This window comes from Myxocyprinus asiaticus, chromosome 30, assembly GCF_019703515.2.
Source record: "Myxocyprinus asiaticus isolate MX2 ecotype Aquarium Trade chromosome 30, UBuf_Myxa_2, whole genome shotgun sequence".
NCBI classification, from domain to species: Eukaryota; Metazoa; Chordata; class Actinopteri; order Cypriniformes; family Catostomidae; genus Myxocyprinus; species Myxocyprinus asiaticus.
The window spans coordinates 4,208,641-4,224,639 of record NC_059373.1 but is presented as its reverse complement, the minus strand read 5'-3'; the positions used below and the strand labels follow the sequence as shown (position 1 = coordinate 4,224,639).

Below are 15,999 nucleotides of genomic sequence, written 5' to 3'. Positions count from 1 at the left end.
TATTTTTATTATTATTCTTATTATTCTTATTATTATTATTTTATTTTTTTTACAGTTGTTTTTTGTTATATTTAACTTTGTTACACTTGTTGTGTTCACGGTCAAAAATGACCGCCATTGGAAATAAATGTATTAGACTGCAAAATACAGAAATATGAAATGTCCAGGACTGTCACGATTATGAAATTTGGCTGATGATTAATTGTCAAACAAATAATTGCGATTTTGACGATTAATTGTCTCTTTAAGGGCTTTCACGATTAATTGTCATATAAATTGTCATATTTCTTAAGGTGTGCTTTTTCTGCATGTGTGCTTCATACTCCTTTAAAAGTCATTTTTACATATTTAACTTGAAATACATAAATCAAATAATAAAATAGGAATATGTGATTTTCTTTTAAGGCTTTAAAAACTTATGAATGACATGAAAAATAATGCTTTAAATATCAAAATATTTCTAAATACTTACAATATGTCTCTCTTCTTGGTCAACTTTAGTTTTGGTCAATTTTACATTTACACTGTTGTTTTCTGAACTCATACATTTTACAAAATATATTTTAACAAACAATATATTTGTATAGATATGTAATTATATTTATATAATATTTTTGGAATTTGAATTTGAATGATACCTCATTAGATTCAATCAATACTTGTCAGTTGCAGGCTCATACACAGGGCCTCCGCTGTCTTAACTGATCCTGGAAACTTTCATCTCGACCAACAAAGCAATTTGTGAAAACGAAATATTAGAAATGCACACTTGATGAACGAAGCAGTGATTGTGTAAAATAAATAGATCGTTCAACACAAAATTATTGCATAACAATATGTAATTGTGTAATTAATTGGGTTAAATGAGTATAAACATTTCCAGAGAGGCAAATTACAAATGTTTATAAAGTTACTCACAAGTATAATGACATTACACTAATGAGCAGAGCAGCACTATACTGTCACATTTCAGCACCTCACACATGGACAGCAGCTATCTTAAATAGCAATTAAAGCATGTTAAGTGCAGTTTTGGGAAACGCACATAAAAAAGAACAAATGTTCATAAAGTTGCTTGTAGAAAATGCTCTTAACCACTAAGATCAATCATTTTTGGGAAACGAGGCCCAGATCAGTCCAGAGCCTTTTGCAATACAGTTTTGCAGGGAGTCAAAATTCAAAACGCACCACATAACTAGCCTATTCACAGCAGTCAATTCAGTTCACCAAATCATACCCACATATCAGACTAACCAGAAATAATGCTCTGCAACTGTTATGACCTATTGTCCTTAACACATATTTTTTTATGTATTCCTACTGTTACTTACACAAATTCCAAGCGTCCTGCTTTGAGAATCTCTGCAAATTTGTTGTAAAAGTCGTTACGTTTGCCTCTTTATCTATTGAAATCAGAAATTAGTCACCGATGACAGCATCATGATCTTTCTTATCTGAGTGAACAGGACTTTTAAATCATATCTTGGGCAGCCTTTGGACAACAATTCCCTTTTTCGATGACGAGCAGTTAATATTAACCATTTAATTTTAATATTCTTTTGTCCTTTTTTATTTTTCCCCTTCTGTTAAAATAGACTAAAGTCAAATTAAAAAATGAACTTAAACTAAAAATCAGTAAAAAGGATTGATACTTCATACATTTTAGGCTAAATATACAAAACAACTCTAATTTACTTACATGACCTCTGCTGGAGTGATAAAGAAGTCAAGTTCAAAATTTCTTTCTTGCCTTTAGGAGACTGTATGAACATGAGGCACATCTTATTTTGTGATTTGATTGTCTTAACCCTTTGTACTGTACAGCGCTATTATCATACATTCTCCTTTTTTTCCTTTTTTTTGCTTTTTTGCTTCTATTAAAGACACTTTTTCATGGGCAGACCATGGGTTGTTTTACGTTTGAAGTTCATTGTATATTCGCCTATGGTGCTTAAGGGAAAATTCCAATCACTGCAGTAAAATGTCGATGGTTGAAATGTGGTCGAAGTTAGGAGTCACAGTGGTCAACCCCCTTCATTCTCTTCAATGATGTGGCTAAATTATGGAATAGTCAAACCATCAGATAGAAAGGGGTGTCCACATATTTTTGGCTATTATTTGTCTTGTCATAAATTTACATTAATAACTTGTTTGCAGAGGATGCAAAGGAGATCAATATTCAGCTGTCTAAGAGATTCATCTACTATGATTTCAACATGCAACACTGGTTTGAGTCTCATCAATCTAAACAGCAGCACCACGGACAGCTCCACAACATGCAGCAGGCTGTCCAAAATGACTGAGGAGACCCAAATTAAACAAGCCATAAACTCCATAATCAAAAACAAATGCGCCAAAGGAGATCACATTCAAGAAAAGCAGCTTAGTTCATTAGGACAAAGTTTCACAAGATGCAAACAAACTCAATAAATTTGCTACTGAAAGAGAGTTGCTACTGAAACCACACAAAACTGCATTCTTCCACTTCATGTGTGGGTTTGTTTGAAAGTAATAACAGAGGCTGTAGTGAACTTCCATCCAACAACACAGAGGACAGTTTACTGTGAGTGTAGTAAATGGGCAGCAATCTATGAAAATGTAGATTTCATGTGTTCATCAATCAACAAACTCTCACTGCATGGGTAAGGATAAGCACATGCTACTATTTTCATTCTGTCAATTTCCAATTCGTTTATTTTGGTGGTTCAGCTAGGTTTTCATTTAATGAAGTTTTTGTTTTATCAGCAGCAGACAGTTAAACGGATGCAATCAATCATTTAGAACATTGTAAACTTAGTAGTCTGATGTGGTAATTGAATTCTGTTCCCACTAATGTTCATCCAGCTGGCTGGAGAATGAATGACACATGCGTCAATTACAAGGAAGTGTAATTGAGATTCAAACTGTGATTGTGCCAAGGAGATTACAGATGTCAAAAAGGAGTTACATTTTATTCCGTTTCTCACCCAAAACCAGTCGTATCACTGCAGAAGACATGGAATAAACCACTCAAGTCGTATGGATTACTTTTGTGCTGCCTTTATGTCCTGTTTGGTACGTGAAAATTTTGTACCCTATTGACTTGCATTGTATGGACAAAAGCACATACATCTTCTTTAAAATATCTTCGGTTGTGCCGAAGAAAGAAAGTCATACAAGTTTGAGATGGCACGAGTGTGTTATCATCTTTGGGGTGAACGATTCCAACAGTGGTTTGGGTCTGATCTTTGCATGTCCTCTTCCTAGTCACATCTTGCTCTTCCTCCTCTTCCTCTTCTTATTCTTTCACTTGTTTCCGAATGGCTGCTATACTCTGGTCCTGTCCTAGACAGGTGGTAGGTTGTAACAAAGAACAACAGACAGGAGACACTCAAAGTAAACAATCCAGAAACCCCACCAGCAAATACAGTGAGTACGTCTGACTCAGCAAGGGCAACATAAAAGTAAGGCAACTACACTATGCTCCAAGTGATAGCTTAACGAACCCTCCTTGCAGTAGATTATTTGGTGAATTAAATCCAGCAGACTGTGGAAACCCAAATAACCCTGTATATAAAAATACTCCATTGCCAGCACAACTGCCATCTTCGTACATCGGCTCTTTTTTTTTACATCCAATGCCCACCTCTGAGTCTGTGACCACACCACATACTCACCTACACATCCTCTGAAATAGACCAAAAAAAAAAAAAGTCTATTAAAATGAAAACAAAATGAGATGATGTCTAGTTTAATAATTGTCAGTTACTGTTAACTTCCTTCTTTTACATTCACACACATACCGGTCTCAGAGTTTGCAGTTAAGCTAGTAAAATGACATCAATCTATGAAAATTCCGCTATCACTCGTCCTTCGAACAACAAGCACTCGCATTTTCAAGGTAAGAATGGATTTGTGATTTTATTAATAGTAAAAATGTGTATTATGTTTAATAAAACATTTGAAATACTTTTACATTAAACTATTGTTAATACTACAGTGAAAACAAAATAATAAATCAGGCGTCACCACAAGTCCATGCATGACACATCACATTTGATTTAAATAGTTATGTTTCTTCTTATTTTTTATATATCAGTATGTATCAGTACATTGAGGTTTTGATGTTTATTGCACAATTTTAGAGTCACTTGGGCTACCCTGATGGTGTTTTATGTTTGTATGGCTGACAATGTGCACTGTCTTTATATGTTTAACAACACATTTGATTACCAGTGCAACAATACAATAATTAACAATGGTGATTAACAATAAATTTTGGATTAAAAAGTGTATTTATTTTAGTTCCAGTAGGTTGGAATACTAACATTATATAATTTAATGATGTGTACGGTTGTGATTGTGAACCAAAAATTATGTATAGATGCACCAAAATGACAGTAATACCTGAAACATCCTCACTGTTTTATTGCATTTATTTAACAGAACTGTTTTAGAGTATATGCTGCTCTTTGAAATCGGCAGGTATAATAAAAGACAGAAAACACCAAATCTATACCATCATTTCAAATGACTTTTTCATTTTTGCTTGATATAAAAATGATTGGAAAAAAGTGAACACACTTTCAGAGTTTGTGGTTTTGTAACTTCCTGCATGTTTCTATTTGTGTTAATGGTTGGCACAACAGTCAGCTTTCTGTTGCTCAGTGTAAAGAAGCAGGTGTTTGCCATTTTGTCTGTCTGTCTATGCAAACTGTAAAATGTTTAATTGTTTCATGCATGTTACTGAAGCACTTTATAGATAGGCTATAGATGAGGCCGACTGATACAACCATAGGCATGCAGCGGTATACGGTGTAAAAATATTGTATCATTACATTTTCAACTGTAACTTTTTGTATACTGTCTGCATAATTATTAGTTTGCTTTTATTGCTGGGCTTACTCATTCATAGCATATTTAAAATACAGAAAAGTTTTGTTTAAATATAAAACCAGGACACTGAAGTTTTCAATTTGAATATGACATTGTAATCCTAGTCACATTTTAAATCAAATCAATGTTGTGCATTTGAATTCAGTCATTACATTTGATAACCACAGGTAACCCCACAGTTCAGTGCGAGAGAGAAGTTGCCTCCTCTAAGTGGACTAAAGTTCCTCTGATAGTTCTCGTTGTGTCACTGGTTTTTGCTCTCGGGGGCGTCTGTATTTTCATTTGTGAGTATACGTATCTTGTGTATTTTGATGCCAACATTCACCATATCAAAGGTATTAGAAATGGACTAAAAGCCACAAAACTTGGATTTTGATTTTTATCATAAAAATCATAAAATGTATACAGTACGGTGCTTGTGCTGCCATGCCTATTTGTGTTTGTTTGTCAATTAGATGCTGGTAAATCCACCTTGTGTGACACTCTGAATGACCAGCACAATGTTTCAAAACTGATGTCAGGGCAGAGAAAGCATATACACTACCGGTCAAAAGTTTTGAAACACTTACTCATTCTTTATTATATATATATATATATATATATATATATATATATATATATATATTTTTTTTTTTTTTTTGTCACATTTTAGAATAATAGTAAAGTCATCAAAACTATGGGATAACATAAATGGAACTATGGGAATTATGTTGTGACTAAACAAAATCCAAAATAAATCAAAACTGTGTTATATTTTAGCATCTTCAAAGTAGTCACCCTTTGCCTAGAATTTGCAGACATGTACTCTTGACATTTTCTCAACCAACTTCTTGAGGTATCACCCTGGGATGCTTTTTAAACAGTACTGAAGGAGTTCCCATCTATGTTGGGCACTTATTGGCTGCTTTTCTTTATTATTTGGTCCAAGTCATCAATTTTAAAAATGTTTATTTTTTATTTTTATTTATTTATTTTTTATTAAATTTTAGTTTTATAATGAAATAAATTAATATGGTGGCACAATTATATTTTTGTCTACAAAACTACTTTCAAACATTTAAGCATATGCTTTCAGATCAAAAGATTTTTAAGATCGTGAGAAACATTTCAGTCAAGTGTTTCAAAACTTTTGAAGAATTTCGTAATAATTAATAGATGTTAACAAAAACACTGACTGATGAACTACACTCATTTATAATTACTTGCTTTTCTATCATAGTGAACAAGTCTTGTGTATCAGACTCTGAGAAAGAGATTTTAGCCAAGTACCACATAGTTAAAGAATGTCTCTCCTCTTGCACTGGTGAGTGAATTATTCTACATTCTATTGTACAGTTTTAGATTTGCTGGACACCTTTTTCAAAATGGTGTAGCTAGCACCATGCTCTATCACAGCGCTACTCAACACGTGGCTCACAGGCCACATGCGGCCCTCGAGCGATCTTTTGTGCCCATGTTATGATTTTATCATCAGAAATATATTTACCAGCAGCCTATCTATCAAATCTATGAATTGTGAGGTGTCCATTTTGATGAAGATTTATGCTAGTTCTCTACATTGCTGAATCACGTTAGAGAGGGAATATAACTGCAAAAGGATGTTATACAAATAAGTAAATAAAAACAACAAATAATATCTAAGCATGGCTGATGTTATGTGAGCGGTGGTCGGTCTGCACGCGTGTTCATACGGAGTACATGCACGCTCACAATCTCACTCGAGAGTTACTCAACACGGCGCAAATCTGTCCAATCTCTTGAATAGCTCATCAGAGTACTGTATGTACTCGTCATGACAACAGTATTTACAGGCAAAAATAACAGTTCCCTATCTGTCACTCACTCAACGTTGTGTCGATGTAGTGACACTACGGGTCACTCTTGGGTGCCCCAAACACCTCTGATTTTTGAAAAAAGGCCAATGGGAATTGGCGAGTAAAATTTGCATGCCACTCTCCCGAACATACGGGTATAAAAGGAGCTGGCATGCAACCACTCATTCAGATTTTCTCTTCGGAGCCGGACGGTTCTATTTCATTGAGTTGAATTCTCCGTCTCTTCATTCACCTCCTCTGCTGGATTTTTACGGTGCATTTCAGTGGCTTCTCCCCCTCTGAACCGGTGCAGTGCAGAGAACACCCCTGGGCGCTTCGGCAGAAACAAACAAAAAAAAGTATATTCTAAAAAATAGTATATTTTCTCTAAAAGAGCGGCACACACGGAATGTCTTTTTAAAGATGCCTTTCCGTTTGTGTGTTATTCCTGGTTGCGGTCATTATCTCTCGGCTTCTGATGGCCACGATCGTTGTCTCACGTGTCTGGGCGCTGCCCACGCGGAGACTTCGTTTGTGGATGGGTCTTGTCCTCACTGCGAGAACATGACCATGGCAACGTTGCGGTCGTGGCTCGCTTTTGTAAGAAAGCAAGCCACCCCAGTGGCTCCCCGTCTCAGTCTTTCTATCCACGGGTATGAGGCTCCGTCGGCTAGCACTGGGGGCGATCACCTCCACTGGGTATCCCACCATGGACCTCCCATTCCTCTGTACGCTCATTTGTCCCGGTTGGGCTTCTGATGAGACAGCTGGCTCGTCCCTGGGCGAGTTCGACCTCTTGTCTGGGGCTCGGGAAGATGATGAGCTCTCGAGAGCAGCATCAGAGAGGAGGCTCATCCAGTCTGACGCGGAGGCTTCGGCTGGGCTTCCACCCTCGGGCACAGTCGCCCAGTCACAAGCCGATGCAGAGCTGGCCGACATGCTTGCCCGGGCAGCCGCAAGCGTCGGGTTAGAGTGGAACCCTCCGCTCTCCCCCGAACCCTCGCGGCTCGACGATTTGTCCCTTGGCTCGAAGCGCCGCTCATGGCTGCGTCCAGCCCCATTTCCTTTCTTCCTGGAGGTGCATGAGGAGCTGACAAGGTCATGGAAGGCATCTTTCACGACCTGATCTCTATCTCTCAGCTCCCCCGCCCTCACTACCCTCGATGGTGGGGTGGTCCCCCAGGTGGATAAGGCGCTCGCAGTACACCTGTGCCCTCAGAGCGTCACCACCTGGTGTGGCCGCCCGAAGCACCCGTCCAGGGCCTGTAGGTTCACGTCATCTCTGACAGCTAAGGCCTATGATTCTGCTGGACAAGCCGCCTCTGCCCTGCATGCCATGGTGCTCCTGCAAGTACACCAAACCAAGGCATTAAAAGAACCGCACGAGGGTAGTTTCAAGATTGGTTCGCGGTGGTAGACCTGAAGGACGCGTTCTTCCACATCTCGATTCTACCTCAACACAGACCTTTCCTATGGTTTGCGTTCGAGGGTCAGGCGTACCAGTACAAGGTCCTCCCCTTCGGCCTGTCCTTGTCCCCTTGCGTCTTCACCAAGGTCGCAGAGGCAGCCCTTGCCCTGTTAAGGGAACTGGGCATTCGCATCCTCAACTATCTCGACGACTGGCTAATCCTAGCTCACTCTCGAGATGTGTTGTATGCACACAGGGACCTGGTGCTCATGCACCTCAGCCGGCTGGGGCTTTGGGTCAACTGGGGAAAGAGCAAGCTCCTCCTGGTTCAGAGCATCTCTTTTCTCGGCTTGGAGTTGGACTCAGTAATGACGATGGCGCGCCTCATGAACGAGCACGCACAGTTGGTGCTGAACTGTCTGAAGGCTTTAAGATGGAAGACAGCGGTTCCACTGAAACTGTTTCAGAGGCTCCTGGGTCATATGACATCCTCAGTGGTGGCTACATCACTCGGGTTGATGCATATGAGACCACTTCAGCACTGTCTCCAGACTCGAGTCGCAAGATGGGCATGGCGCCATGGCACATATCGCGTGGTCGTCATGCCGATCTGTCACCACCTCTTCAACTCTTGGACCGACCTCACATTTCTACGGGCAGGTGTTCCCTTAGAGCAGGTCTCCAGGCGCATCGTGGTTATGATGGACGCCTCCAAGACGGGCTGGGGTGACATATGCAATGGGCACGCAGCCTGGATGGGCCTGCGGCTACGTTGGCACATCAATTGCCTCGAGTTGTTGGCAGTACTGCTCACCCTGTGGGGGCTTCGGCCGTAGATCCAGGATGAGCACGTGTTAGTTCGGACAGACAACATGGCAACGGTCGCATACATCAACCGCCAAGGCGGCTTACACTCCCGTTGTATGTCACAACTCGCCCGCCGTCTCCTCCTCTGGAGTCAACAGCACCTCAAGTCGCTGCGAGCCACTCACATCCCGGGTGACCTCAACACCGCAGTGGACGCGCTGTCACGACAGGTTACCCTCAGGGGAGAGTGGAGACTCCACTCCCAGGTGGTTCAGCTGATTTGGAGTCGATTCAGGCAGGCACAGGTAGACCTGTTTGCCTCCTGGGAATCCTCCCATTGCCCGCTCTAGTACGCACTGACCGAGGTACCCCTCGGTATAGATGCGTTGGCACACAGCTGGCCTCCAGGACTACGCAAATATTCATTTCCCCCAGTGAGCCTACTTGCACAGACCCTGTGCAAGGTCAGAGAGGACGAGGAGCAGGTCGTCCTGGTAGCACCCTAATGGCCAACCAAGACGTGGTTCTCAGACCTCACACTCCTCGTGACAGCCCCCCCGGCGAATTCCCTTGAGGAAGGACCTTCTTTCTCATGGACAGGGCACCATCTGGCACCCGCGACCAGACCTCTGGAATCTCCATGTCTGACCCCTGGACGGGACGTGGAAGACTTAAGTGACCTACCACCGCGGTGGTAGACACAATCACTCAGGCTAGGGCTCCCAATATGAGGCGCCTGTATGCCTTGAAGTGGCGTCTGTTTGCTAAGTGGTGTACTTCCCGACGTGAAGACCCCCAGAGATGCGCAGTCGGATCAGTGCTTTCCTTCCTGCAGGAGAGGTTGGAGGGGTAGATGTCCCCCTCAACCTTGAAGGTGTATGTAGACGCTATAGTGGCTCACCATGACACAGTGGACGGTAAGTCCTTAGGGAAGCACAACCTGATCATCAGGTTCCTGAGAGGCGCTAGGAGGTTGAATCCCTCCAGACCGCACCTCGTTCACTTGTGGGACCTCACTGTAGTCCTTCGGGGACTACAGGGAGCTCCCTTTGAGCCATTGCAGTCTGCCGAGCTTAAGGAACTCTCTTTGAAGACTGCCCTCCTGACTGCGCTCACTTCCATCAAAAGGGTAGGGGACCTGCAAGCCTTCTCTGTCAGCGAATCGTGCCTAGAGTTCGGTCCGGGCTACTGTCATGTGATCCTGAGACCCCGACCGGGCTATGTGCCCAAGGTTCCCATGACCCCATATAGGGATCAGGTGGTGAACCTGCAAGCACTGCCCCAGGAGGAGGCAGACCCAGCCTCGGCATTGCTGTGTCCGGTGATCCCTGGATGACTTCCTCCTAGCCCTATGGCAGACGAGTTTGTGGAGAAACTCGCTGCGGGCCCAGTACATGTGCTATCTAAAAGCCCTGTACTGGGGTAGGTGCTCCGCATATGTTGGTTCTCCATAGGTGACCCCATGTGTTGTATATCTTCCGCTAAATCGTTTCCCTGTTGGTAAACTGCGTCTTCCTTGGGCAGAGTCCCCTCTGCCCCAGTATCCATGTTTGTAGAAACACCTCCACCACTGGGTAGGACCTACAATGGGACTTGTCCACATGACATACTTCCGATAAGACTCGGTAAGACCATGTGATGTAATTCCACTCAAAATACACCCCCCCCCCCCCCCCCCCGACATAGACAGTTATGGCCCCAGTTGGTTAAAAAATTCCTCTCTTTTTTGGGGAGAAAAAAGAGGAAAAGAGGCCACGACTGGGCTAAGCCTGTCCCTATATTTTTTGGGAAGTCGACTTGTTCCCGAAGGACCGTTCGACGCTCATAAGAGCGTTGGGGGAGGTTACGTGACAGCCTGGTGCACTGGCTGCGTGGCACAAAGCAGTCTGCCCATCTCGCACCGCCAGTTCATGTAACACAGTTCAGCCTATTGTGGCATTTTGTATAGGGACCCATAGTGTCACTACATCGACACAAGTCGATGTAGTGACAGATAGGGAACGTCCTGGTTACTTTCGTAACCTCCGTTCCCTGATGGAGGGAACGAGACATTGTGTCCCTCTTGCCACAATGCTGAACTACCCGCTGAAATGGCCAGGACCTTGTCTCGGCTCCTCAGCACAAAACCTGAATGAGTGGTTGCATGCCAGCTCATTTTAAACCTGTATGTTCGGGGGAGTGGCATGTAAATTCCACTCGCCAATTCCCACTGGGCTTTTTTCAAAGATCAGAGGAATTTGGGGCTCCCAAGAGTGACCACTAGTGTCACTACATCGACACAGTGTCTCGTTCCCTCCATCAGGGAACGGAGGTTACAAAAGTAACCAGGACGTTTTTCCTGCAGTGACGGCGTTGAGACGCCTTCACGCAAATGCCAAAAAGACTTAAATATTGATCTGTCTCTCATCCACAGAGCTGAGATTTTTCTAAATAATCTTCTTTTGTCTTCAGCTGAAGAAAGAAAGTTATACACATCTGGGATTGCATGAAGGTGAGAAAATGATGAGAGAATTTTCATTTTTAAGTGAACTATCCTGTTAATTAAAATTCTTCCTATAAAAATGTTAACCTATAATTATATATATATATATATATATATATATATATATATATATATATATATATATATATAAATATACAGTAATCATAAAAATTAAGAGTGCGGCCCTCGAGGGTACAGGGATCCAACTTTGTGGCCCCTGACCTTTCCAAAATTGAGTAGCCCTGTTCTGTCAGTTGAGCTTCAGAAACACATCTAGTATTCCTCGAGTGACTGCTTGTGGCTGCTGCTTTCTTTGGTCAATGTTCTGTGTTCTGTATGTTTTGAAGGAATAGTTCACCTAAAAATGATAATTCTCTAATCATTTGTTCACCCTTATGCCATCCCAAACTCTCATAATTTTCTTTCTTCAGCAGAATACAAATGAAGATATTTTAAAGAATATATGAGGTGTTTTTGTCCTTACAATGTAAGTCAAAGGGGTCCAAAATTTTCAAGCTCCAAAAAGGACATAAAGGCAGCATGAAAGTAATCCATATCACAACTTGAGTGTTTTAAGCTATGTCTTAAAATTAGAAAACTGGGTCCTTTTTGACCCACTTACAGTATCATTTGAGGGTTAAAAATAAAATAGTCTGAAGTCAGGTAGGTCTATATTTTTTTATATGGATATCAACATAATTTTCTTAATTATTTGCTTCAGAATTCAAAGCTCCGTCTTGCAAACCCTGCAAGGAGGGCTGGACAGCATATAGTGGAAAGTGCTACTTCTTCTCCAACGTAAAGCAGACATGGTTTGAGAGTCATGATTCGTGTGCAGCATCACAAGCCCATCTGGTCATAATAGACAGTAAAGCAGTACAGGTGAGTCTGACAAAATTCAAGTGGGTTCTGTTTACAGTTTACATTCATTATAAAGAAGGATACAAACTTTTTTGTTTGAATAACTGCAAAACAGTTAAAAGTTCTTTTTTTACATTAGGATTTTCTGGTCTCTGAAATTCAAGAGACTCACTGGATTGGTCTGAATGATCAGGACACAGAGGGACAGTGGATTTGGGCGAATAACCAAACTCTAAATGAAACAGGAGTAGAGTAAGAACTCTGTTGTTTTGCTTTCTGTCGTAAGGAATAGTTCAGCCTAAAACTGATGATTCTCTCATCATTTATTCACACCTAAACTCGTATGACTTTCTTTCATCAGCAGAACACAAACAAAGACATTTTAATGGAGATATTATTGCTGTAGGTCCATACAATGCAAGTGAATGGTGGCCAAAACTTTGAAGCTGCAAAAAGCACATAAAGGCAGCATAAAAGTAATTCATACAACTCTAGTGGTTTATTCCATGTCTTCTGATGTGATCCAATCAATTGTGGGTGAAAACACACCAAAATATAACTCCTTTTACACTATACTGTAAATCTTAACATCAGCAGTCTTCTTGGCGATCGATATTTCAAGCTCGATTCCACTTCCTAATGCTATCTAGCACTCTGCGCATGCGTCAAGTGCTAGTAAGTGTAATCGACCTTGAAATCATGTGTGATTTTGTTGAGCAGATGGATGAATTCAGTTAAGTTCATGATTAATATTCACAATGTATTGTTATTATCATTATTTATTGTTAATACTGTTTGTAGTTATTAAGATAATTAACAAGAAAAACAAACAAAATTCAGCAAATAGGAAGTAGAAATTCATAGATGTGATTTCAAATATGTAAGTTTTGTTTGTGTAGAAATAAATGACACATACTGTATTCACATTTAATCACACATTTACTGTTGTTGCAAAAGCCTTTTGTGATATATTTGCAATGTAAATGATTATTTCTGAATTCCATGTTCACAGTCGTCCAATATACAAAAAGTAGGCATTCAGTATAAAGTAATCTGTTGATATTTCTCACTTCACGCTCATAGTTTTGCATGATTAGCCTACATCACATCCGATCGGGCAGTTGCATACGGTCTCGCACCAGTTTATATATTTCAGTTTAAAAATTCTACATCTGCAGATGGTCGGCACTCTACGCAGCCCCGTCCGGCTCTCCACTGGTGTGACAGACTTCCATTATATTGTCTGTCCGATGCAGTGAATAGGCGGCTACCGTTTATACCAAATATCTGAGACAATGTTGCATTTTTTTTGTTTGTTTTTCTCATTTAAAATGTAACAAAAGGTTTTAGGGTTTTGAAAAAAAAAAAGTTGTGATGTAACATGAAACAATATGTAGTATAAGATCTAGACAGCCAAACAAATTCGATTGTTTGGTCTGTTATAAAGTGTTTCAATTTTTCCAGAGAGCTATAAAATAAAGTATAACCAATACCAAAGTTATTCAAATCTAAAAGTGTGATTTTTACTTGAATGTAAAAAAAATGTGATGAGTTTTACTTTTTGAGATTGTGTCTTATTAACTTTGGCGAAGAAGGAACTGTGTTCTGGAGGATGTGTGAAGTATATATAGTTTGTAAAGAACACATCCCGTACACTTCACACTTACTAATATGTGAAACGTCTAATTTAAAAGATGGAGAGCCTAAAACCACAGCACTACACATGTTTTGAATATGTTTGCTACTCTAAATAGCACATGACTAGATTAATCTGAGAAACTCATTAATTTTAGCACAAAAGTCCAAGGTGATGCTTACACACATACGTACTTACATATGTACTTACAGTTCTATATATACTTCTATTCTTCTATTCAAACCCTAGATTTCTGTATTTAATTCACTGTTTAGCTATTTGTTTAACCACTGATTAAACTTGCTTTATTGTTCATTTATTGTCTGCAGATTCTACATGCATCAATTAATTCTGTTAAATTTTTGTATTAAATTAAAAAAAAAAAATTAAAAAAAAAAAATAATAAAACGGTTGTATTTTGGTCTCAGATTTGGCCCCACTGTACATTGCATCACAGATATATTGTGTTTCCATGTGAATTTAACTTACTTCATAAATTATGAAACTATTACATTATTTTAAATCGTTTTATTTTTATTTATTTATTTTTTTGTTTTTTTAACCATTACAAGGTTTCTGGAAACTGCATCTGTTTTCTGCTAAATATTATTGCAATTGAAAATGTTATCTCCATTGACTTTCTGTTTCTGCATTTAAAGGTTCTGGTACAGGAAGTCTTCTGTTTCAAGAGAACCGGATAACTGGAGGGAAGATAATCCTTTAGGAGAGAACTGTGCTTGTGTGGGATATGAGCATGACTTTTTACATTTTTGGTTTGATGCCTCTTGCAAATACAAAAAAAAGTACATTTGTGAACAGAAATATTCATTTTAATATTCAGCTAAAAGAGGATCCCTGTTACTACACACAGTTTTAAAAGTTATCAGCTGTCTGATTAAAGTTGTTTCCATATGATCTTTCATTGCTCTTACCACTAGGTCACACCACTTGTTAGTATATATATATATATATATATATATATATATATATATATATATATATATATATATATATATACATACACATATACAGTAATCATAAAAATTAAGAGTACGGCCCTCGAGGGTACAGGGATCCAACTTTGTGGCCCCTGACCTTTCCAAAGTTGAGTAGCCCTGTTCTGTCAGTTGAGCTTCAGAAACACATCTAGTATTCCTCGAGTGACTGCTTGTGGCTGCTGCTTTCTTTGGTCAATGTTCTGTGTTCTGTATGTTTTGAAGGAATAGTTCTCCTAAAAATGATAATTCTCTAATCATTTGTTCACCCTTATGCCATCCCAAACTCTCATAATTTTCTTTCTTCAGCAGAATACAAATGAAGATATTTTAAAGAATATATGAGGTGTTTTTGTCCTTACAATGTAAGTCAAAGGGGTCCAAAATGTTCAAGCTCCAAAAAGGACATAAAGGCAGCATAAAATTAATCCACATCACAACTTGAGTGTTTTAAGCTATGTCTTAAAATTAGAAAACTGGGTCCTTTTTGACCCACTTACAGTATCATTTGAGGGTTAAAAATAAAATAGTCTGAAGTCAGGTAGGTCTGTCTTTTTCTTTACAGATATCAACATAATTTTCGTAATTATTTAATTCACAATTCAAAGCTCCGTCTTGCAAACCCTGCAAGGAGGGCTGGACAGCATATAGTGGAAAGTGCTACTACTTCTCCGATGTAAAGCAGACATGGTTTGAGAGTCATGATTCGTGTGCAGTAATCAAATGTCTTGTCGGATTTTTTTTTTAATAACTGCAATACAGTTAAAAGTATTTTTTTATATTAGGATTTTCTGGTCTCTGCAATTCAAGAGACTCACTGGATTGGTCTGAATGATCAGGACACAGAGGGACAGTGGATTTGGGCAAATAACCAAACTCTAAATGAAACATGAGTAGAGTAAGAACTCTGTTGTTTTGCTTTCTGTCGTAAGGAACAATTCAGTCTAAAACTGATGATTCTCTCATCATTTATTCACACCTAAACTCATATGACTTTCTTTCATCAGCAGAACACAAACAAAGACATTTTAATGGAAATGTGATTTCTGTTTGATCATACAATGCAAGTGAATGTTGGCCAAAACTTTGAAGCTGCAAAAGCACATAAAGGCAGCATAACA

The 15,999-nt window shown here is 39.6% G+C and overlaps 1 protein-coding gene across 1 annotated transcript; it reads left to right on the top strand.

Moving 5' to 3' along the window:
• Window positions 1–3,749: 3,749 nt before the first annotated feature.
• On the top strand, window positions 3,750–14,823 carry LOC127420889 (CD209 antigen-like protein C). Its single transcript, XM_051663487.1, has 6 exons — window positions 3,750–3,880; window positions 5,043–5,159; window positions 6,095–6,178; window positions 12,108–12,268; window positions 12,387–12,499; window positions 14,543–14,823. Exons 1-6 carry the CDS (start codon window positions 3,814–3,816, stop codon window positions 14,715–14,717), a joined length of 717 nt encoding a protein of 238 aa, XP_051519447.1. The 5' UTR covers window positions 3,750–3,813; the 3' UTR covers window positions 14,718–14,823.
• The last annotated feature ends 1,176 nt before the right edge of the window (window positions 14,824–15,999 follow it).

What these genes read in the sequence shown, in the direction of transcription:
- LOC127420889 (XM_051663487.1), top strand. Translation starts at nt 3,814, where the DNA reads ATGACATCAATCTATGAAAATTCCGCTATCACTCGTCCTTCGAACAAC. An exon ending in ATGTCTCTCCTCTTGCACTG is followed by an intron (nt 6,179 to 12,107) that starts GTGAGTGAATTA and finishes TATTTGCTTCAG; the next exon opens with AATTCAAAGCTCCGTCTTGC. An exon ending in CTAAATGAAACAGGAGTAGA is followed by an intron (nt 12,500 to 14,542) that starts GTAAGAACTCTG and finishes CTGCATTTAAAG; the next exon opens with GTTCTGGTACAGGAAGTCTT.